Consider the following 25,507-nt stretch of genomic DNA (forward strand, 5'->3'; position numbering starts at 1 on the left):
CAAAAATAAAGAGAAAAGTCATAGAAAATATAGGAGGGAACGAAGACCAAGTAGAGAGAGCGAGGCAGGTGCTCCTGTGGTTCAGTTCACTTCCATGCAAGATGTGTCATCATACCCCTCAAGTACTACATCTTCAGTGACAGAGATGGTGGCCTCATCTTCAGTAGGGTCATCTTCATCAATACCAAGACCAAATTTCAGTATCCTGTAGGTTCTATTGGCGTGGATCTGGGAGTCTTACAGGCTAAAGCCGGAGGACAGGAGTGTGGTCTTTAGAGGAAACCATCTGATCTTTATACCAGATCCTTCACAGACTTGTTATTCTTGTCAGATCTCAATAATGGACCAGTCAGATTTGATTTCCAGGTGCTTTTTTGCTGCCATGTAACACATTGTGGAGTTACCTCTCAGGGCTTGAACCTTCGTGATTCGTTCCACATCCACCATCCAGCCGTCCTTGCTTTTGACAATGCAGTTATGGGGACACCACCAGTGTGTCCACTTTTTCCTCCAAGATGTTCATAATGATTTTGCGAGATTTTCAAATTTTGGAGATCTCAGCCCCAATTTGGGCCAAGCATCCTCCACCCAGATCCTTCAAATTCCAGTAGGGGGGGGTCACACCCACCAACTGGCCCCCTGGCGCCGTGTAATCCCATCAACGGCCAAGACTCAGACACTATAAAAACCAGCTCCTGGAAGAGAGCAGTGCAGTCTCCTGCCCCCGGGCCTGACTGTCCTCACTGCCGGGGCCCCTTGGAGGGGAGCGGGTTGAGCTCTCCTCCCCGCCCCGACCAGGACTCCAGCAGCCAAAGACCTCCAGGACCAGCCACCACCACGCTGAGGCCACTCTCCACACACATGAAGGTACTAGCAGAGGGACAAAGTCATGCGGGTTCCGGGGCCGAGATCTCCAAGCCTATTCGGATTTGGGCCAAGCATCCTCCACCCAGATCCTCCAAATTCCAGTAGGCGGGGGTCACACCCACCAACTGGCCCCCTGGCGCCGTGTAATCCCATCAACGGCCAAGACTCAGAGACTATAAAAACCAGCTCCCGGAACCTATATCCTATTATGACATCTTATTATCTCATTCCTATTTTAGCCTGCCCACATGGCAGAGTCTGGCAAACTCCCCATGGCGTACCCAATATGCCAAATACCAGTACCAATGATGAGTCTCATTCTCCTAAAGAGCCTTGAATATAATCTCAGGGCTAGGAATAAGGAGACGTTACTGGGGCCTGCTCAAGGCAATGGACGATTAATAGGATGATTTGTGATTGTGATTCAAATTTTGACTTTTTCCCCTCCTATACCTTTTTCTTCTGGAACTTTCAAGCACTCTTTGGTGACAGACACCAAGGTCTTACCCTCAAACTCCTACAGCTGTTTGACACAGTACTCATCAATGGGCTTAATCATACAGACCACTTCTAAACCATGCTTCTGGAGTGATAGCACAGCACATAGGACGTTTGCCTTGCACACAGCGCACCCTGCCAACCCAGGTTCGATTCCTCCGCCCCTCTCAGAGAGCCCGGAAAGCTACTGAGAGTATCTCGCCTGCATGGCAAAGTCTGGCAAGCTACCCATGACGTATTCGATATGCCAAACACAGTAACAAGTGTCACAATGGAGACATTACTGGGCCTGCTTGAGCAAATCGATGAACAACTAAAGGACAGTGATGGTGACAATGTTGGCGACTGGGCTCTTACTTTCACCTGTGATATAATAGATATGTTTCTGGTTTTTCTTCATTCTTGTGCAATAGTCCTTGAGAGAAACCACCTTATCACCAAAAGCAGATGTGTAGTATTTTAACAGCTCTGAAAGTTTCTTCTGACTCGGAATCTTCATGGATTCCAAGCTTAATATTTTTAGAGATGTGCTCATAAAACTTTTTGTAGTTTTCTTTATCTTCTGCAGTTCTGTGAAAAGTTCTAGGCATTTTTAACCAATTTCTAATGACTTTCAAAATTTTGCCCTTTTGCTGAATCTCCCAGGACATATTTAAAGGGAGATCCTCAGAGTCCATTACACCTCTAATGAAATTTCAGATATTCAGGGATAAATTCTCAGTTATCCAGGATGAAAACTGCAAACATACAACTTAACATTCTTTTTCTTTATGTTTTCAAAAAGGTTTAAGGGAGCACATCTTGGTACAAAAAGAAGGGTGCTGAATTTCAACTGTCCTTCACCTGAAAAGTGCTTCATTGCCAAGTGTTCTTCCCAGTTGTTGGTCAGGCTCTTGTATAACTTCCTGTATTCCTCATTAGTGACATCATGTAGACTGCTGGTCCAAACAGTCTTCATTTAATTCAGTTCTTCTTATCAATGTTCTTGATATTCACCTTTTTCTTCTTATCATCACCCTTCTTTTATTCTTCCTCTTAATCAGAATCAACATCTACCTCAGACTTGTCATCTAACTCCTCTTCTTCTCCTCTTCTTTGTCTTGCTTCTCCTCAGCTTCATCACTGACTTCTTTATTATGTTCCTTCTCTAAAAAGACAGTAATAGGGTAGCTTATTGAACTGGGAGTTTTTCTTCACAATCTCCTTTATTCTTTCCTCCAGATACTCAGTCTGGTCCTCTTTCAGCTCTATAATAGCCTTTATACCCTGAGCCATAGGCTCACCACTATCAGTCCAGACCATACGAAATCACCACAGAGGACTCATAGGTATACTGTTCATCATCACTATACTCGGTAATAACCGTCACCTTCTCTGCCACCAAGTAGATCAAATAAAATCCGAATCTAAACTGGCCAGTCATGGAGATGCTGGCACCCACCTGCAATAATTACCTCCTTGAAGGCCTTGGTCCTAGACTTGAGTGTGGTGCCCAGGTCATTAATAAATCAGTCAACATTGGTCATGCTGTGCCCAGGTCCATAATGGTGAGCTTATGATGCATAACCATAAGGAGGTGCACCTCCTTCCAAATCTAGCTTCCTCAGGCACATCAGGCTCTCATAGAAGATCTTATCCAGCACTACTGAAGAGTTGGAGATGAGCTCCCAGAGGAAGATCTCTTCATTGGAGCAGAAAGAACTGACAATCAGAAACATAAGCTCTGTGATGTCCATCTGAAAGATGAATGTCTCCACTTCCTCCATCTCCTCCATGGGTTGGTCCTGCATCTGTGCAACCTCAAGCATCTTGACAAAAGGACTGATGGAGCACCTAGACAGAGGAGCAACTCCCTAAAAGTATACGTTTTTCCCTTTAAGATCCCAGGGAAGGAACCAAGGCTATACTTAACATTAGAGTAAATATGCATGTATACATGAACAACCCGAATTTGATCCCTCCGCCTCTCTCAGAGAGTCCAGCAAGCTACCAAGAGTATCTCGCCCACACGGCAAAGCCTGGCAAGCTCCCCGTGACGTATTCGATATGCCAAACACAGTAACAACAAAGTCTCACGATGGAGACGTTACTGGGCCCGCTCGAGCAAATCGATGAACAACGGGAGGACAGTGCTACAGTGCTACATGCATGTATTGTGGCCCTGAGTTACATCCCCAGCACAGCAAAAAATTAATTAAAATTCCAAGGAAAAATTTTTGTTTTTCCTCCTATGTTCCTTAGCATAAGTAATAATATCCTCACTTCTTTAAAAACTCAAATAAATACTCTCAAATACTAACATTCAGAGCAGTTTTAGACACAATAGTTACAAGGTGGAAACTTGTAAACCATGTTTATCTATTCATCTTTCCATCCATAGATGAATAGATAAACAAAATGTGGTTTAGACACAGAACAAACTACCACTCAGCCTACAACAGAAAGGAAATTCAGACACATCCTACAACATGCATGAATCTAGAAAGTATTATACTAAGTAAACTATGCCAGACACAAAAAGACCAGTAGTTTATGGTTCCACTTACATGAAGTAGCTAAGATAATTAAATCCTTAGAGATGGAAAGTAAAATAGTAATTAGAGGCTAGGAATCAGAACAAATAAAGAGTTACTGCAACACAGTACAGGGTTTCGATCTGTAATGGTGAAAATTATCTAAAGGTATCAAGCTTTTGGGCTGGAGTGATAGCACAGTGGGTAGGGCGTTTGCCTTGCACACAGCCAACACGGCCAACCCAAGTTCGAGTCCTCCGCCCCTCTCTAAGAGCCCGGCAAGCTACTGAGAGTATCTCACCCACAAGGCCTGGCAAGCTACCTGTGACGTATTTGATATGCCAAACAGAGTAACAAAGTCTCATGATGGAGACATTACTGGGCCCACTCGAGAAAACTGATGAACAACGGGAAGACAGTGACAGTGACAGTGATCAAGCTTTCATATACTGCATACTAGAAAATGGTAAAAATGGTAAATTTTTGTTATTACAATTTGAAAAATAAAAGTTTTAACTGAACCTCACAGAGATACAGAGAAATAATTTTTACAAATGATTTAAGAACATGGTCTTAGTGATATAGAGTATAGGAAAAATAAGAACTTTAATTTTTTTTAAAGGAAAATTCATTCCCTAATTTTATTATTAGTAACAGCAGTAACGTCTTCTCTGCACTCAGATGTCACACCCAGAAGTGGTCACGGACGTTATATGGTGTTGGAACTCGAACCAGCCTCAGCCACATGTAAGAACCATAACCTTTCTATAGCTATCTAGTCTGCCCCCTTTTTTTGGTCTTAAATTCGCTTAGGGAAACTGAGAAAGGTACTGATAAAAAAAAAAAAAAAAACTTCCTGAACAAAGCATCAGTGGATCATGCTCAAAACCAGAGCCCTAAAATCTATTGAATAACACCATATTTAACAAAAATTTGAATCAGAGGCTAGAGAGATAATATAGAAGGCAGGGTGCTTGCCTTTCATACAGCTAGAACCCAGTTTTGAACCCCAACACGCCATACGGTACTGAAAGTATCACCAGAAATGATTTTTGAGCATAAAGCCAGCAGTAAGCTCTGAGTACCACGGGTATGGCCCCAAACCAACAACACAAAATCTAATCTGGCTGTGGTCAGACACCTGTTACAAAAGTTACGCAAACTATCAGTTCAAATAAACTGATAAAATTACACAAAAATCATAAAATTAAAATCCACCCTCTTGTCATCTTTTATGATATAAAAATCCTGGGGGGGGGGGGGGAGAGTAACCAAATAATCAGATAACTTGCAATTCTGGTTCCCAAGGAAACAGAATGTGACACTCTGAAATACACCAAGCAGAAGGCTTACTTGGGGATGGGAGTGAGGGGTGGTACTCTCAAGAACATCTGCAATGTATGATTGAGTATGAATGGTATTGATGAACTGCAGTTACAACAACAGCTTCAGCTAATTCTTCTAAAAGTACTAAAGTTAAGATGGCCTTCATATAAATCCTTCTAATCAAGGAAAGGGAATAATTTTTTGTATCCCCAACCACCCTAACCCTCCAACAACAATCTTTATTAAAGTGAAGGCTGCTTCCAAGAAGAGGATATAACCTTGGGGGAGTAGATTTCTTCTGTAAGGACAACACTGTTCTGTAAGGGCATTTCAGTGCCATACCAAGGCAATCACTATTATGAATGCACTTTACTTATATTTGCCAAACTTGCTGAGAAACATGGAGAAAAAAGGAGGGTGAGCAAAGACTTCAGTAGAGAAATCTGGTCGACTACCACTAGCCAAATACCATGATAGTGACCTTAGGTAAGTTATCTTATTGTGTAAGCAATCAATCCTTGCTTCCTGAAGAGACTTTTTCTCAACAAAGTTACTAGAAAATATGGGACTGGGTGTTGGTCCAATAGCTAAGGCACCTCTCTTACAAGCAAGAGTTGAACCCTGTATGATCACATACACCAAGTGTGATCCTATTTGTACCTGGCAAGTCTTCTGTCAGTGATCTCCAGCACCACAGATCAGCAATGCTGGAGCCAGGTATGTGCCAGCACTATAATTAAATGGTGAAACCCTAGTGAGTACCACAGCTAATAAATGTATGAGCACTGTGGCCTTAAACATAACACCCACATGTGCACAACCAAACTATACTCAAGCAACACAATTAAAGAGTACAATGACCCTGATAAGCACGTGTTTGAGTAATGCAACCAAAGGAGTATAGTCCCTGGTAATCACCAAAGCTGAATGTGCAAGTACCGAAAAGTTATGTACAACCCCTTGGAAGAAATCACAAGTAAATGTGCAAATATCACAATCAAATGTGTGCAATCACTTGTGTTGTCATCACAAAATGTCAACAGAAGAAAGGGTAGATGGTACAGGTAGTCAGCAAAGTACAAAGTACAAGAAAGTATGAGAGTGGAATAGAAAACTACAATCAGAGTGGCTATTATGGTAGGTGATATAATAACTGGGATGGGGAAATTTGCTATAAAATAGAATTAAGAGTAACAATTCATTATGTAACACTGTAGGATTCATTATGAAACATTATACAAAATAATAGGTTGACTTGAGGACTTACAATACTATTCTTTAGTTTTCAATTCTTTTACTCTTTTGCCCTAAAAATCCTTTAGATCTTAGTTTACTTTTATTATTGTGGTATGGGGGATTGCACATGTCTACAATACTAACTTCCCATCTGGGTGCCTGTACTCCTCAATTCTGGGAAATTCTTATCTACAACTTCTTTAACTAGTGGTTCTTCATCAAATTCACCTTTCTCCGGCGATTCTTATATTGTACTGTAAATTCATCCCTTAGTTCTGTTTATAGAGGGTTCCTGTCTCATCTTGGAGCTCTAGACCTTTTTTCCCTCAGCTGCTTTTTTCTTTTCAGACCTATTGAAACTTCTATGTTACCAACCACACTCTTCATTTCTGTCCCTTTGACTACAATTTTTTCAGTTCCATTCTCTTACTCTCTTTTGATTTGCTGATTACTTGTATTTTTTTTCTTTTTTTAAGCAATGTTTATTGAGACACCATGATTTACAAAGTTGTTCATAATAAAGTTATTTCAGACATACAACATTCCAACACTAAACCTTTCACCAATGTCCCCTAGTTCCGTCCCACCTCCCCAGCCTACCCCTTTGGCAGACATACAACAAATTTATTTCCCATTGCTTGGTTCAATAAAACTGTCTCTCTGCCCATCCTCAAAGAATGACAGGAAGAATAACTGTGAGCAACATGCAATTTGTTGAGTAAAGCTGTCCCACATACCACTATCATTCCAATAGACTAAACATGCTGACAATAAAGTAATTTTAATACATTTTTTGAGTAAAATCTTGCAGAGCAGTTACATAAATCACTGAATTTGAAATCAAATGACCTCAGTTCAGGTTTCACATGTGTTTCTAGAGTTATCTTAGAAAATTACTTAACTTCTCCTGGTTTCACTTTCCTTATATGACCAATAATGGCACACTTAAGTGATATCTAAAGAGATTTGGAAGGGTGAGAATGGAAAGAAAGTATGGTAGATAGGGTGATCCCCAAGTACAGAGCTGATCCAGGTTTGATTCAGCACTACAAGCACCACCAGGAATGATCCATGAGTGCAGAACTAAAAGTAAGCCATTTCACCAACATCTCAGTAGAACAAACTACTTGTAAATCAAAATTCCTATGTACTCTCAATTCATTGAGAATCAATCTGTTCTCTAACTCCAAAGGCACTGCCTAAATTCAAGCTATCAAGTTATCACTATCCATTGTCTGTATCAAAAAGACACCTACAGCATCCAAGAATGTAGCACTGCACTGTCCTCCTGTTGTTCATCGATTTTCTCGAGCAGGCCCAGTAACGTCTCCACTGTAAGACTTGTTGTTACTGTGTTTGGCATATTGAATATTTCATGGGTAGCTTGCCAGGCTTTGCCATGTGGGCATCCAAGAATACAATCTAAAAAAACAAAAATTCTGACTCAATGGAAGGACTTGAAAACTCTTCCTTTTAAAAAACAAAAATCCAAATGATCCCAATCTGCAATCATCTTAGAAACTACTACACCTTTCTAGAAGTATTCACCCTTAATGTTAACTTTTCTACAGTCACCAAGTAGTCAACATATATCGCTGGAGCGATAGCACAGTGGTAGGGCGTTCGCCTTACAAGCGGCCAACATGGCCGACCTGAGTTTGATTCCTCTGCCCCTCTCGGAGAGCCCAGCAAGCTACCGAGAGTATCTCGCCCGCATGGCAGGGCCTGGCAAGCTCCCCGTGACGTATTCGATATGCCAGACACAGTAACAACAAAGTCTCCAATGGAGACGTTACTGGGCCCGCTCAAGCAAATCGATGATCAACGGGAGGGCCTTTACCTCAACATATATATTACCTAAAAATTGCATCAGGCATCAAGTGCTAATTTAAATTGTTGGGCAAGAGAGATAGTACAGCAGGTAAAGCACTTGCCTTGCACATGGCTGACCCAGGTTCAATCCCTGGTCTCCCAAACAGTCCCCCAAGCACTGCAATGAGTGATGCCTGGGCACAGAACCAGGAGGAACCCATGAGAATCCCTGGGTGTGGCAAAAAAAAAACACACAAAAATTATTAAACTGCTAAGAAATACATAATCTGCTAAGGCCCTAAATTTCTAAGAAATAAAATAAGGTACATGTGCTGCCCGAGCACATGTGCTGCTTCTGCTATGTGGCCGAGCACATGTGATGGCTGAGCACATGTGTCACCCACATCTCCCCTCTTGAATGTGTACTTTCAGGCTTTCATGCCTAATGCTGAGATGTATGTAGGGGCTCTATCCACCCTTGGAGAAGCCCGGGTTCTCTCTTGAGCATGTTACTCTCTACTCTCTCCCTCCTTTCCTTCAAAACCTCCAAATAAAAACTGTGTCGTTTCAAAAAAAAGAAAAGAACAAAAACAAAAAAAAGTAGAAAAAATAACCCTACCCTGAGAGCTCAGTCTAGAAGTAAAATAAATTACAAAACACATTGCCTTGAGATACATAATATAATAACTACTATATACTGAATGTTTATTAACTTCTGGATACTGTGATGAGTATTTCATGAACATTATTTCATTTAATCCTTATACAGCACTGTGAAGCACATATATTAACCTCAATTCACAAATAAAGCACCTGGGTCTTAGAAAATAGGTTAAAATCTTGCACAAGATCTCACCCACAGGAGTGGAGGAGGGATGCTGGTCTAACTCCAAAACCCTAAATTCTTAACAGTATAGGGTGGTTTGGAAGAAGGGGGTGGAGGAATAAAAGCAATCAACTACAAGTGTCAACTAAGTGACTTGAAGGACATTGAACACAACAGTTGTATAAAGGCAATAGAACGAAGCTCAAGATATGATAAACTATGGCAAACACAATTACTTATAATAGCCAGGTCAGTGCAGGAATGGAAACATGTGAAGATTAGCAAGATATCAAGAAATAGAGTAGAGACTGGAGCATTGTGAGCTATATGTCAAAGCAGAGTCTGGACATCTATGAGCACTGAGTAACTACCAAAAAATTACAATGGAGTGATTCACTTTCTGTAAAGATTATCTGGGGGTAAATACTTTGGAGTGTTATCCTTATTACAAATTTGATCTTTGTTCTTTTAATCCCATGAATTTTTATCATTTCAGTATAAAAATCAAAAACCCTTTTGTTGTTGTTGTTGTTGTTGTTTATGGGTCACAACAAGGCTGTATTTAAGGCTTATTCCTTGCTCTTTCTCAAAAATCACTCCTGGTAGGGCTCAGGGAACCATATAGGGCATGGGGCTGAGCCCGGAATGGCTATACCCAATCAAATGCCCTATCTACCACACTGTCATCCCAGCACCAATCCAATCCCCTTTATCACTATCCTTACCCACATGCAGAAATACTCATAATTCTCCTAGGCTGTACTGGGCTGTTTCATACTGAGACAGTATTTGTTTCATACTAAGACAGAGATTTGCCTGGTGCCTGTCTGTCAAAATCCTTCTCTCCCTTACTGTTCCTTGCCATATTCATTCCACTCTCTGCAAAGCCTCCAAAAATCTCTACTCCTTGTCTGTTCCTTCCCCCAACCACCACCACAGAAATTTTTATCCCCAAACCCAGCACAGTAATTAGCACAGAATAAAACGTTCAACAGTATAACATATGAATGTCTACGAAAATACAAAAATAACAATTTTTAATATCTATTTTTAAAAATAAGGATAAAACAAGGGAATAATAGGAAAAATGTTCCTTTAAGAGATTTGGGCTACATAATTACATAGTAAAGGTAAAGGTAAAGGCCCTCCCGTTGATCGTCGATTTGCTCGAGCGGGCCCAGTAACGTCTCCATCGGAGACTTTGTTGTTACTGTGTCTGGCATATCGAATACTCTCGGTAGCTTGCCGGGCTCTCTGAGAGGGGCGGAGGAATCGAACTCGGGTCGGCCATGTTGACCGCTTGTAAGGCGAATGCCCTACCGCTGTGCTATCTCTCCACACAATTACATAGTAATAACACCAACATTAGCAATAGCTAATATTTAGAGAGCTTACTATGTGACAGATACTATTGTAAAAAACATAGTTTTATTAAGAAAAAAATCTAATTCTAAGGAAAATGTGGCCTGAGAGAGATGGAGAAGGGAGATGGGTAAAAGGAGAGGAAGAAGAGGGGAGAAAAAGGAAAGGGAAGGGAGGGGAGTGAGGAAGGGGAGGAAAGAGTGGGGAAAGTAGTCAAAAAAAAAGAAAAGGATATCTGCACCATAAAGGGTATGGGCAACTCCTGAGTGAAATGAAAGAGAATTTACACACCCCAAGTCAGTATAAAGGGACTCCACAAGGTTTAAAAAGAGGATTACCAGGTTTTTTTAAAAAAAAAATTTTCTCCCTGCAAGACTGGAAATTGAGTAAGGGGACCCAGGCATGCAAATCCTCTTAGAAAGAGAACCATATATGACAGTCTCAGCAAAAGTACTGTTTTTTTTTGGTAGTTCCAGGATTGAATCCATTATCTCCTAATGAGCTTTTAACCACTGTGTCACATCCTAGAACTTTGCTGCTTTAAAATTTTTACATTAATTCATTTATTCTTCACAACTATCTGTAAGAGTAGTATTATTATAACCATATTAATTAAATGCAGTTAAATAAAGTAACTCATGTAGTCTGAGTCTTAGTTCAGACTCAGAATTTGGAGTGGGGAGTTAATTTGGGTTCACACCGAGAGGTGTTTTGAACTTACTTCAGTCTCTGTGCTCAGGGATCATGTCTGGTAATACTGTGGGGACCATGTGAGAATTCAGGAATTGAACAGGGGTTAGTCATATGCAAGGGAAGTGCCTTACCTCTGGAATATCACGTTAGCCCCCCGAGTGAAGTTCTTAATCACTAATTAAATTGTCTCCCTAGCTCAAGCAAAAGACCAACAGATCTTATTCTCTCATATTTCAATTTCTTTATTCTTAATATATTGAAAAAATAAATCTACATAGAGAAAATAAATGCAGTTCTTGAAAAGTGCTTCAATAAGCAATAAATTCGCCAAAATTAAATGTACATCTAATGTGGAACATCTTTCCTACCATCTTTAGATGGTTCAGACAGTGATATCTGATTGTATACTTCTGGATATTCCTTATTCTTTTCCCTCCTAACACTTACCCAAGAATGTAACCACATGATTTTATCATTCTTTGACCAATTTCTACTCAAGATAGTGCTGTTAACAATCACATCCCTTTACTCATCATTGGGTCCACAGAACACAGCATATCCAAACTAGATGTTCAGGGGATATGTTCAAAAAGGTCTCTCTGTTCACCACTTATTTATCTGCTCATATATCCTCATCCCATTGAAATTACTCAGTATCAAAAATATTAAACTCACTTATCTAATCTCTGCTTATATTCACCTCTGACTTTTAATCATTACAATTTACCTAAAACATTCAATACTCTTTCAACAGATATTACTCCTCCTATTAGGTGCATAATGGAAACTAGAATATATCCGCAGCATATGGAACTATGGCTCATTAATTAGCTCTAATAAAAAATACTCTTTATAGCAGGACATTCTGACTTTCCATTTTCTTCTAAAAGCAGAAGATAAAATCCCACGCGCCGGGTCAGAGAGATAGCATAGCGGAAAAGGCACTTGTCTGGCACATGGCTGACCTGAAATCAATTGATAGCATCCCATATGGCCCCCTGGGCACCACCTGGAGTGATTCCTAAGTGCAAACCTTGAGCTTGGCCAGGTGTGGTCCCAAAACAAAAACTAACAAATCCACATGTGGGGAACAGAAAGGGCACAACAAGCTGCCCCAAGCTTTGTATTCAGAAAGCTCAGTTTAGAGCCTCTTGGCAACTCATAACCCCCCAGCGCAGAACCAGGAATAGACCCCTGAGTGTAAGCACCACTCCCCTACCACACAAACACACAAAAACAAACTCACAAATGATCACAAGTGAAATTTTCCTCTCTATGTCAAGAGAAAAAAAGACATTCTTATCACAAGTCAAAGAAAATTTGGGGCAGAGAAATCTGTACAAATAAATTTATTAAACTAACCCTTTGTATCTATGTTCTCATCATTTACTAGTTCTAGTTCAAATCTTTGTCCCGTCAATACTTCACAAATATGTTCTGTCTAAAAGGTGTGAATTCTTCCTGCTCTGATCCCTTCTTCAATTTAAAAATATTTCCATTTCCATGTCAAAACTTAGAAAAGCATATAAACTTGGGTCCTGTTGAACTGTCTTATGGCCAGGAATTAATATTAGACACATGCACAAGCAAGAGCAGCAGGGAATTTTGCTCTCTCAACGTACCAAATATAGGTAAAGGTAAGGTAAAGGCCCTCCCGTTGATCGTCGATTTGCTCGAGCGGGCCCAGTAACGTCTCCATTGGAGACTTTGCTGTTACTGTGTCTGGCATATCGAATACTCTCGGTAGCTTGCCGGGCTCTCCGAGAGGGGCGGAGGAATCGAGCTCGGGTCGGCCATGTTGGCCGCTTGTAAGGCGAACGCCCTACCCGCTGTGCTATCGCTCCAGCCCAGCTAAATAGAATCTTATTGATTCCCTACTACTTTCAGAATAAAGTTCAAATTTTCAGTTAGATTTATCTACTGCAGGGAACAAGAGGCCACCCCAGACCTTGATCTCTGATACCATTTCCCACTGAAAGTAACAGGAATTCTCTCAGAAGAGTTAGTTTCAATTAAGGGTAGGTAAAGGCCCTCCTGTTGATCGTCGATTTGCTCGAGCGGGCCCAGTAACGTCTCCATTGGAGACTTTGTTGTTACTGTGTCTGGCATATCGAATACTCTCGGTAGCTTGCCGGGCTCTCCGAGAGGGGCGGAGGAATCGAACTCAGGTCGGCCATGTTGGCCGCTTGTAAGGCGAACGCCCTACCCGCTGTGCTATCACTCCAAAGGGTAGGTAAAGGGTGGGTAAAAGATGAAACTAAACTATCTTGATATGGGAGTTGGGAAATGGCTCAGTGGCTAATGCTCCAGCTTTGCAAGCCTGAGGACGAGAGTTTGATCCCTGGCACTAATGCATACACTAAGTGTAATTTTGGCAGTTATGTTATTTGTGCAGCTCTGCTATGTGAGATCCCTAGTGCCATAAATCACTTCTAGCCACACTGCAGCCAGGTGTGTAAGCACCACAACTTAAACTTGCAACCCTGGTGAGGTCTACAACTAAAAGAAGTGTGACCTCCCCATCCTACCCACCCCCATCTCCACCTATTCCCCGATAACATCACCATAACCGCCAGCACAACTCAAGAGTATACCTCCAAGAAGCGCCAGAGCAGAATGTGCAAATACCATAACCAATGTGCTACTACAGGGTGAGCACAACAACCAAGGGTATATGCACTGCAACCAAGTGTGTGCGTGAGGCCCCCAGTCATCATAACCAAATCAACAGAGGGAAGTAAAGAGAATTCAAAATTCTATGCCAGAAAGAAAGAGCTCAAAAAGATAACAGGATAGAGAACCCACCTTAAAAGGTTTACCATTATTCAAATACGGGGTTCAAACTGATGAGTTATAAATCATCAATTTGATGAGCTATAATTCCTTTTTGTGCAGGCCTTCTGATGATCTCAGCCAACTGGCCAAAGGTTGAATTCGAAGGACCCCAAGGATGAAGTGCTTTGGGCCCTGTATTACCAATGAATACTCACACCACACTGAGTAATGTTTCAGATCTCCCACGCCAAACCAAGTGGTGCTCTGGGGTCTCCAGAGATGTACCTTCACTGCCTTAGATTAATTATTAATCTCTTTGCTCTCCCTCTCATACCCCCCTCTCTCTCTCCTCCTTTCACTTCCTCACCTTTTTAAAATCAGAGACCCATTCACCATAAAAGCTTTCCATTTCTACAACTGTATAATAATAAAATGTTTTTCTTCCGCAATAGTCATGAAACACATAATACACTTAACAAAGACATGGCAACAACAAGGTGTAGGGAGATAACTCAAAGGGCTGGAGCAGGGGCTGCTCTGTAGGGGTGCTAGGAGAGGTGGGCAGGGAGTCAGCACCTCAGGATTCACAGAGCTCACCACATGGTCCACCAAGCCCAGTAGCCCCTAGCACAATCAGAAGGTGTAGTACAAAAACAAAACAAAGAAACAGGAGAAACAAACAAAAAGACAACAAAATACCTAAAGTATATGTCCAACAAGCACAAAAATGCTCATTTCTTTTCAAAGGATTAGTAAGCAAAACATTCATCCCAGAATTATTAGAACTACCTCGTTTTTTCTGACCCTTTTAAGCACTAGAGAGAAAATTTTTAGTAAGCCAATGAAAAAGAAATAAAGAAGAAACTAAATTTTCTGTGAAGTATCCTAGTTTTCTTAATGGTGATGTTCAAAGACTCAGAATGATATTAACTATAAGCACAATGTTTTTCTTTCAAAGATCTTCTCAGAGACCGAAGTGTTAGTACAGGCAAAACGCTCATTTGCATTGCATGCAATGCAGTTGATCCCAGTTCAAATTGCCAGCATCATAGATGGGTCCTGAAGCACTGCCAGGAGTGACTGCTGAGCACAAACCAAGGAATAGCCCCTGAGCATTTCCAGGTGTGGCACAAAAAATTTTTTAAAAATTATTATCATGGGGTAAATTACAGCAGATGACATATTACCTAATTTAATGATCAAATTAAACATCATCTGTGGAGTACGAATATATATTCTATGTTCTATACCAGTAATACAAATCACAAAATTTCTGTGACTTCTTTTAAAATACCACTATTAAGTGCTAATTATTAACAGTAATCCATCTACAAGATAAAATTTGAAGACTCAAAGGATCCTCCATGTTTTGATCTGTAGCCACCATTGCAGTCTCATCCAGCATCAATCCCTGCACATCATTTCATGTTCTAAATGATTCATGTTTCCCATAACTATCTATTCCTTCTATGACTTCAAACCTTGCCAACTACTCTTTCCTCCACACTTCGGAGCTGTGGATATACCCTCCCCCATGAAGTTTTTCTGATCACCCCAATACCCTGAGTCAAAGTATCTCCCAGGACACTCCTTATTCTTCCACCACATACACATATGGATTAACCCTGACAAGTTGAAGAGATCAAGTTCAAGTGCATTGAATACACCTAATCTACTGAGTATCGTTGTATTCACCTAGCTTTCCTAAAACATGCAAACAACACTTCAGTACTGCAGCTGGGCAAAGTCATCATACACAGAGCCTATTTTATAAAAAAAAAAAAAATACTGGACCGCTTATGCATTTGTTGAATTATATGATGTGACTGATGGGGAGTTGCAGCTCACTGCTACCACACATCAGAGTATTGTACTGCATTCTTTGCTAGCTTGAGGGAAAAATACGTGAAGTACAGTTTCTAGAGAAATTGTGTTGCATTCACACCATCACAGAGTCTAAATAAAAGACTGAAGCATAAACTGGAGATCATACATATTTTTAAGATGTCTGCATCCCAACCATGAGTCCTAAAATATCTTAAATATCTTAACATATCTTAACTGTTTTCCAGACCTACGTATACAGGCACTCAATTTCAGTACCTTAAATAAATAACAGTAACTGTGAGAAAGATTCACTTTCCTATAAGAGAGTGTTCCTTAACTGTTCTGAATCACATCCAATTTTACCTCCAGTGGCACTTGGTCAAGTTCAAATATACTCCAGATAATCACAATAGCAAGGAGACAACTTGGTGAAAGCTACTCCTAAAGCCTCCATGATAAAAATTTACCAGGCACATGCATCAGTACAGTTAATTTTTTGGTTGGTTTGGTAGCAAGGATCCTATGCTAAGACATCCCTGGCCTCACTAGCACCAGACTTCAGAAACTCATGTCACCAACTGACTTCCTCGTAGATGAGGATTCCACAGTACAACTCTGTGATTAGTGACAATTAGTTCCACTTCTGAAGATTCAACGGAAACGTCTGTTAACAGTTGTTGTGTCAGCAACAACACTAAAAATGGCCTTTATATAATCCTAATGCTTAACAACATTAAACCAAGAATACTGGAAAACATTCCAAATTTTGAAAAGCTAATCTGTAACCACCCAAAACTACTCTTGAGTCAGTAAATCACTTCATGTCCTTAACAACTTGGAGCAAACCGCAAGCAAACTACTTTTCCCTTGTGGAACTGGGACAGGAAAAGTAATCTCTGACTAAAGAGCAATCTGAGGCATGAGATGCTCAGTTCTTCCAGCTCCTAGGAAAGGAAAATCTCCCAGTACTGCGAGTAAACCACACAGAGATGTCTTCACTGTTGTTAGGGGGAAGAACAGACAGCACCTGGGAAAGGGCAGGACCTTGCTAACTGCCAAAATCAGATTATCCAAATTTTAAGTATCTCGGACAAAACCACTGCAAAATGCATCAAATATCAATGTGGGGTGGCAGACAAAGAAAGTAAACTGTTTCTCCCGTGAAACATAAGCGAGTTTCACATGACTTGAACAGTCACAAAGTTATGCAAAACGCTTCGATAGTGAATGACTCAAGTGAACTTTCCTGCACATTCTTTGGCTAAATTCTACCAATTTCCCGATTTCTTTTTGTATCACTTGAACAATTTAGCCTCCCCAGCTGTTAAATCATGAAGATTGTGTTGCACAGGCTCAGTGTCCAATAAGTTTCTCTGGAAATTTAGGTGGCATTGTAAACCAGTGATCAATGAAACAGTCTTTCAATTTAAAAAAAAAAAGGAGGGGGGGAGCCACCCAGAACAGAAACTACTGTTGAATTACAAGAAAGAGTTTTCAATGATATTATTGGAAGGACGATATTCCTTAATTATGTGATTCCACAAACTAAACAAATACACCTACAGCTTTCCAATGCGCTCATCATTGTTATCCAAAGGTTCCCCCCTACACAACCCCCACCCCATCCCCCAGATTTTAAAGAAATCAGGAGCATAAGCACAGGGGAAGAAGGATGGCACTGACTAAAGCTTACTTACAAGATTTAACTTTTGGATCGCTAAAAAAGAAAATAATAATAATAATAATAATAATAATAATACGTACTGGGGACCGGAGTGATAGTGCAGCGGGTTAAAACCGAGCCTTACACTCGGTGGACCCGAGGTTGATCCCCAGCACTACCCAAGTTCCACCCGGAGTGATCCCTGAGCACTGAGCCAAAAGTAAGCCCTGAGCAATGCCGGGTGTGGCCCCGAAAAATCCAAAAATAAATAAATAAGAGGTTTAAAAAAAAAATAGTGGGGGGAGCATTTCTAACTGTGGGGGTGGAGGGGGTGGGGGAGAAAGTAAAAACAAATATATTTTTTTAAAAAAAAAGATAGTGGGGGGGTCACTTCTAATTCTGGGGGGTCAGAGGTGGACGGCGGTGGGGGGAGAAAGTTTCCCATAGTGAGTAATAGCTTCCTTCTCAGCTGACTCCAGCACCAGCCCCAGACGGCGGCGCCGGGATGATCGGTCCCCGCGCGCGCTAGGCCGGGCGTCACCACCTGGCCCGCCCGCGCTGCCCCGATGCCAGGGGCCGGCCAGGTGCGGCAGGTGCGCGTCGTGTCCATGTCGGGTCGGGGGGCGCGCTGGCTGGGGGACGCGGCGCGGGGGGGGGGGGGGGGGGGAAGGAGCCGAGCCCGGGGCGTTCTCCGGCCCGTCCCGCGGACGCGACTCCACGCTCCCCGCGGTCGCTGCCCTCCCCGCGCCGCCCGCCCCGGGACGCGCCGGGCACCACACCCTCCCGCGCTGACAGCCCTCGGCGTCCCCGCGGCCCACCCCCCGCCCCCCAGCCCGCGGCCTAATCGCCGCCCGAGCTCCGGGGCCTAGAGGCGGCGGCGGCGGCGGCGGGGGCCAGCCCGGGAGAGGGGGCGGCGGCGGCGCCCCGCGGCTCCGACTCTCCTCGCTCACGTGCCGCCCGAAAGACGGTTTCCCTCGCTTACCCTCTGCAAAATCCTCCTTAACATGGTTTAAACGCCACCTGGCGCCGCCGCGCCGCCTCTCCGGACCCTGCGCGGAGCCGCTCACTACTCGGGGTGGGGGGTGGGTGGGGGGCGCGGGCGGGAGGGCCGGCGCCGGGAGGTGGGGGTGGGGTGGGGAGGGGAACCGGGTGAGGAGGAGACTGGGACGAAGCGGCGGTGGCGGCGGCCGCTCGGGCGGCCCCGACTTCCCCACAGGCGGCGGGAGGGAGCGCGCGCGCGCGCGCACGAGCGAGCGAGCGAGCGAGCGACGAGGCAGCCGGCGAGCGCCCGCCCGCCGGGCCGCCCCCGTAACTGACAGCTGGGCGTGCCCGCCGCTGCAGCCCCGCCCTCCCCGGCCTGGCTATCCGCGGAGGGCGGGGCTAGAAGGGGCCCGGCCCAGGATCTGCGACCAATGGGGAGCGGCGGTGGCGTGGGCGGCTGCGTGACGGACAGGGCGGCAGGACGCTCGCGCCGCGGCTCCTTCCGGCGGGTCGGGGAACGCCGCCGTCGCCGCCGAGCGCACGCCCGCCGGGCCGCCCGCCCTCTGTCAGAGGCCGCGCCCGCGAGCTTGCCGCGTGCCCGCTTCAGGAGCGGGGTGGGGGGTGGTCCCAGGACCTCTCGGGTCGCGGCGGGGGACCCAGGTTGAAGGAGGGTGTCTGAGGTGGTGGCACTTTCTGGCTGCTCTGTAAAATGGGACCGTGTGGCCCCGGCCCCGGAGCCAGGTCCGGATCCTCATTTCTGGTGAAAGCTGAGGGAGAATCCTAACACGCTTAACCGGTCTGTTGAGCGTCCCTCTGCCTGCCCCGTGCCGGTTTTCCCTTTCTTTCCCCGCTTCAGGTTTCAGCCAGAGGGAAAGGAAGGAATCTGCGGAGAAGACTGGAATTTGAGTTGGCAAGCCCAACTTTGGGGTCTTTCCTTGAGGGACCCTAACACGTGGTTTTAAGGGGCTGAGGTCATTTAATATATTCCACTTTCTCTTTCTATGGCCCCTGCCTGGTCCCTAAAAATTTTACATTTCGAGTTTTAAGTCTGTTACTAGATGTGTGAAGGAGAGCTGAGGAAACAGTACAGCGCGCAGGGCGCTTGCCTTGTATTTGGGCACCGTCCCTGGCACCCCATATGGTTCCCCACACCCTGCCAGGATTGATCCCTGAGCACCGAGCCAGGAGTAAGCCCTAGGCACCAATGGGCCCAATAATCCAAAACAGTGTACAAATGGACACAAATGCCTTTGTTCTTGAACAAAAATGAAATAACGAGGTCGCAGCCAAACAGCATGCCAAAATTAGAACATGGACCTGGATAAAGGGATATACCCAATAATCTTTTAGTGTCTGTATTGCAAACCATAATGCCCGAAAGGAGGGGGGAGAGCGAGAAAGTGTCTGCCATGGGGGGAGGGGGAGGCAGGATGGAAACTGGGGACATTGGTGGTGAAAAATGTACATGGTGAAGGTATGGGTATTGAAACGTTACTGAAACCCTAAAGTAATTAATTTTTAAAAAATTTTAAGAAGAACGTGGATCTGGAGCTGACTTCCAGACACAAAAGCGTCACTCCAACTCAGCATTCAGTTTCTGCTTCAAGCAAAGAGACTCAACTCTTATATAAGGAGAAATAAAGAAGCATTATTTTTTTTTTTAATAATGAAAGCGAGAAGCTAAGAAAACTTTAGAGGGCCTACAATGTGAAGCAATGGAGTGCTTATTAGAAAGTGCTTCTAGTCTTTTGGGAAGGCAAATACAGCAAGTATTATTTTCAAATAAAATGATGTAAAAACATTCTGTAAAGTGGAAAGCATTATTCAATATTGAAATCCAAAATGTGTTTTCTCTTCACTCTGCATGTCTGACAGAGCAATCACTAGAATGAATACATTATTAATCTCTATGGATAATAGAGTGCTTAAATACTTCAAGGAAAACATAATGAAAGCATATACTATTTCATCTTTCCAGACAGAAGTTACTTTATTTAAGATAATGCAATAAATATTTTCATCTACATAACATAAATGATAGAGCTATGTGATGTAGACCTGGAAGATAGTTCAAGGTCCTAGAGTGCATAGTTCATGCTTCGCATGTGGGAAGCCTGGATTCAATCCCTGATACCACATAGTCCCCCAACCACCAAGGAAGTAGCTCTTGACCCAAACACACCCATCCTCATCACCACACACACAAAGTGCAACATATGTTTGGTCCCTGCTTCTAGTTAGTGAGAAAAAACTTTCAAAACACTTGTAATTTCCTGAGCAGTAGGGTGCTGGCAGCATCTCTTTTTAATATTTTAGTTTTGACCTTTGTTCTTGACACTAGAACTTTTAAACCCCTTGGAATCTAGGTGATAAGTATCTTTACATGCTAAAGAGGTAACTAGTGAAGAGGAATTCTTAGCTTCAGGGCAGGTGAGAGGCCAAGCTGGAAACTCTCAGAACAACTTTCAGGACCCTTCTCCTCCCCATCTCTGAAGAGTGGAGAATAACTGGAAGAGTCAGAGGAGAATTTATTATCAACGTCCAATGATTTGACTAGTTATGCCTGTCTAATGAAACTTCTTCATAAAAACGTAAACCAAGAGACATGGAGAGTTGATAAACACACCAAGGTATTGGAAACATGGTTAAACCTAGAGAGAACTACCAAGAAGCTCTTTTCCCTTCCCACCACCAGTACCCCACTTCCCAAAAAACCTTACCCTATTTATCTCTTCATTTGGATATACATAACTATCACCCAGTTGTTCATCGATTTGCTCAAGTGGGCGCCAGTAATATCTCCATTCATCCCTGTCATGTGCTAGTGTAGCCCGATGGCATATTGGGGGCTCTTTCAGAGTAAGGGGAATGAGGACCATCATTGTTACTGTTTTTCGCATATCAAGTATGTCACGGGTAGCTTGCCAGGCTCTGCTGTGCAGACAGGATACTCTTGGTACCTTGCCGGGCTCTCCAAGAGGGATGGAGGCTTTTGGGGCAGCCTCTAATCACCTTTACAGGTGTTCCCAGTCAGGCATATATGCGGGCAGGGTACTCTCAGCAGCCTGCCAGTTTCTCTGAGAGCAAGAACTAGACGATAAGAGATCGCACGGCAGTGATCTTATTTTTTATATATATAAAAATTATATATATATATCATATATATATATAAGCAATAGTAAGTAAAGTGTTTCCCTAAGTTCTCTGCAAACCATTAAACTTTTAGCGGAAGTGTTGTGGGAACCCCTTGTAAAATGAAGATCAGGTCACAAAAGTGCTGACTTGCACCCAAGTAGAGAGATTTTACTCACAATTCAAGCCAGTCTCAGAGAATCACTATGTGGTTTTATTGCAGGAAGACCACATTACAATATAAATGTACAATTCAAATAGCAATAAGAGGAGAAATACAAACCACTTAGCAAGTCCCAGGAGACTAGTTTGCAGGCAGGCTATGCTTGGATCTGGAGAGCCACTGGCAGTATCCTTGCTAGGGGAAAAAATGGGCCTTTTTTCTGAACAAAAATGTTTTCACTGTCTTTCCTCCAAAAACCTTAAGATGGCTTTAGGGTCACAAATTCGGGTGACCAGAATCATCTCAAATTAGACCATTTTGGTGTCGATACTATATTTCTGAGATAAGTTACCAGAATCATCTGTTTTCATTTAGGAAAAGCCTCGTGATTTACCAGATTTCTTTATCTGTCCTTGCCTTCCCCTTGTCTTTTCACCAGTGTCATCAGTGGTTGCTTTTTAATTGATAATTTGAGTGAACTGCTCTACCTCAATAACCTACTTCTTGATCAGTCAGGGTCTTTATAACACCAATACATGTGACATCTCCATTGGGCAAGATAATTACAATATCAATACACATTTTACCCCAGCCTAACCAGTTGGTCCAAAGTACAGGTGACAAACCAGCTCTTCTGACTGACATCTGTAGAAAAGGTGGAAAGCAACACAGAGAACTATATTGTGAGATAGAGCCCAAGTCCTCACTCTGTGGGATCTGCACTAAATCCAGGTAGTGGCAGGACTGAATCTGAAATGAATTGCAATTAATGTTCAGAGACTTGGAGAATTGCTTGATATAGAAAAATACATGTCACATTTGGGATTGTGAGTAAAGACAGAAAATATTTCCTTTTTGTTTGTATATAAAACTTGATTTACTTTAAAACTGCTTACAAATGTCAGATGATATTGAATTGATATCTACTGAATCCTCTTGTGGAATCTGACTAATGTGATAGACATTCTTCTTCTGCTTATGTAGATGTGTTATTAAAAAGATTGCTATCGCAGGGCTGGAGCAATAGCACAACGGGAAGGGCGTAAACCTTGCACGCTGCCGACCCGGGTTTGATTCCCAGCATCCTATATGATTTCCTGAGCACCACGAGGTATAATTCCTGAGTGCAGGGCCAGGAGTAACCCTTGTGCATCGCCAGGTGTGACCCAAAAAGAAAAAAAAGATTGCTATCCCAGACTGGAAAGATGTCCCTGGGTTTGATCCTAGTACTGCATGATCCTCCGAGCACTGGTGGTTGTGCCCTTACCACAGAAGGTCCTTGCAGCTTATAACTCCATCGCTATAATAATGCCAAGAAAATTTGTTTCACATAAAAATAAGTGGTGGATGGATATACCATAGAAGAGAGAATGAATCCCCTTCAGTAATCAAGGAGCTTCCTAGATATGACATTTCTGCTTACCCTGTCTGACCAGTAATTCTTGGCCACTTTGTATTCTTACATTAACTCTGTTCTTTGAATGAGAATTACATTCTCATTCTTTGACTCCGCCAAAACTGCTACTCCTTTGGACCCTTCTACTTTCTAACTCTCGGCCATTTCCCCTCGGGTTCTCTTTTCTATCAAAACCTAGTCTTACCATCCATGAGCCAACTTCATAGTACGTCCTCCTTACTTGCAAATATGTTTAACTTCTTCACTTCTCTCTTCATCGTTGTTTTTATCTAAGAAAATTAAACTGTCATTCTCTGCTTTGTGAATATCACTGTAGACACATATACAATGGTGTTTAATGGGCTTATTGTACTTTAATAGTCACAGATCTTAAATAAACTCTCTCTACACTCCCAACTGCAGCCCTAACTGTCTTCATCCTCTAGATAAACAAAATAGCTTTTTCACCACTTTATTGTCTTACTTTAATTTTTTTTAATTAATCCAATCCCTTCAAACCTCCTCGTTCCAGTGAAACTGCTCTTGTTAGGATCACAAATGAGGGGTCAGAGAGACAGCATAGGGGTAACGCACTGCTTTGCAGATGGGTGACCCAGGTTTGATTTCTGGCACCAGATCTGGTGCCCTGAGCACTGCCAGGAGTGACCCATGTGCACAGAGCCAGAAGTTAATCCTAAACACTGCTGGGTGTGGTTCAAACATGTCCCTGTCAACCACAAATGGCCTAAAAGTTGCCCAACCCATTGGCATCTTTGTTTTGAATTTATTTTACTCTCATTTACATTCAAAAGAGTTGATATTAACTCTCCTTGAATTTCTTTTAAACTTCCTTGACAATATGCCTTTAGGTTTGGGTTTTTCTGCTTAATGATTTCTCTCTGTATTTCTTTATTTTTCCTACCACATATCTTAATGCTAGAATGCCACCGCTCCTTCCTAGGGTCCCTCCTTGTGTTTGTCACACATAGCTTGAAAATGATCTCATCCTTTTTCCTAGCTTTAAATTGTATCTGTTTGCCCATGACTTCCTAATCAGTGCTTCCATCCCACCCTTGCCTATCCCTAGGTTTCCATATTTGTTAAACAAATCACGTACTCTTATTTCTTTTTGTAAAAACAACCATGGATATCTAATAAACATCTCAAATTTCACATAGCCCAAGAAACACCTCTTCAAAAATATTTCTTTGTTTTATTCTATCTTGGGCTGGAGCAATAGCACAGCGGGTAGGGAGTAGGGAGTTTGCCTTGCACGCGGCTGGCCTGGCCGATCTGGGTTCAATTCCTCCGCCCCTCTCAGAGAGCCCGGCAAGCTACCGAGAGTAGCTTGCCCACACTGCAAAGCCTGGCAAGCTACCCGTGATGTATTCAATATGCCAAACACAGTAACAACAAGTCTCACAATGGAGATGTTACTGGGTCTGCTCAAGCAAATCGATGAACAACGGAGGACAGTGCTACAGTGCTTTATTCTATCTCAATATTACCACCTAGTACTTATTTGGGTCAAACTAAAAGTCTTGGCAACACATCATAATTTTTTATTGTTCCTTTTTGCGGGGGGATGGAGCGGGGAGTGGGCAGTGTTTGGGCCATACCTGGCAATGGTTAGGCCTTACTCAAGGATCACTCCTGCTGGTATTCAAGGCAGTGCTTGGGTGCTGGGGGCAAACCTGGATCAGCAACAAGCAAGGCAAGAAAGAAACTTACCGTGTCATATCTCCAGTCCCAGACTCTTCTTCCTTCTAGCCCACTGACACTTCTACCTCCAAAACATAATATAAATCACTATTTGCTTCCATTCTGACCCCTGACCCCATCACTGCCAGCTCCTGCCCATAACATTACAGTAAACTCTGAAAACTAACCCTGCTTTTCCTTCAGCTTTCCTGTAATCCTACCTAACAACTTGAAATGACTTTTGTTTTTGTTCTTTGCTTTTGGTTCAGACCTAGTGGTGCTGACTCAGTGCTTAAGAGTCACTACTGTTGGTGCTCGGGGGGCCATATAATGTGGGGATCATGTGGTGCAGGGATGGAACTTGGGGCTCCCACATGCAAAGCATGGACCCAGTTTGAGATATCTCCCCAGTCCCTGGTGGGGGAATAAATAGATTTTAAAATACAAACCTAGTCACCCACCTTCTTTTTTTATAGTGTTACATCACAGCCACAATAAAATTAAAGCACCTTACTTTGGTACACATCCAGCTGATCTGGCCCTGCCTACTGCACTGCCTGCTTAGGAGACCTCCCGCTTAGCTAAGCTTCCTGGAACTTGTACTCCTCAGCTAGACAGATGTAATCACCCCTGCCTTTATGCCAACCCATTTCTATTTAGAAACTGCTTTTGCCCAAGAGTTTTTCATTCCTATAGTGGTAGGCATACTGCACCTCCTCAGGCCAGAGAGACAGCA

The 25,507-nt window shown here is 42.9% G+C and overlaps 1 protein-coding gene and 1 pseudogene across 2 annotated transcripts in view; both read right to left on the bottom strand.

Moving 5' to 3' along the window:
- The window catches only part of EEA1 (early endosome antigen 1), a 143,128-nt gene extending 124,602 nt beyond the window's left edge, over nucleotides 1–18,526 (bottom strand). For both annotated transcript variants that reach the window (XM_056115465.1, XM_056115456.1), the window contains exon 1: nucleotides 18,381–18,526. In XM_056115465.1, the coding sequence (XP_055971440.1) occupies nucleotides 18,381–18,404 (24 nt within the window). In that variant the 5' untranslated portion in view covers nucleotides 18,405–18,526. The remainder of the gene's footprint in view (nucleotides 1–18,380) is intronic.
- LOC130028038 (heat shock protein HSP 90-alpha-like) lies at nucleotides 82–18,008 on the bottom strand (annotated as a pseudogene).
- Nucleotides 18,527–25,507: the final 6,981 nt, after the last annotated feature.

This window comes from Sorex fumeus, unplaced genomic scaffold, assembly GCF_029834395.1.
Source record: "Sorex fumeus unplaced genomic scaffold, SorFum_2.1 ptg000003l, whole genome shotgun sequence".
Taxonomy (NCBI): Eukaryota; Metazoa; Chordata; class Mammalia; order Eulipotyphla; family Soricidae; genus Sorex; species Sorex fumeus.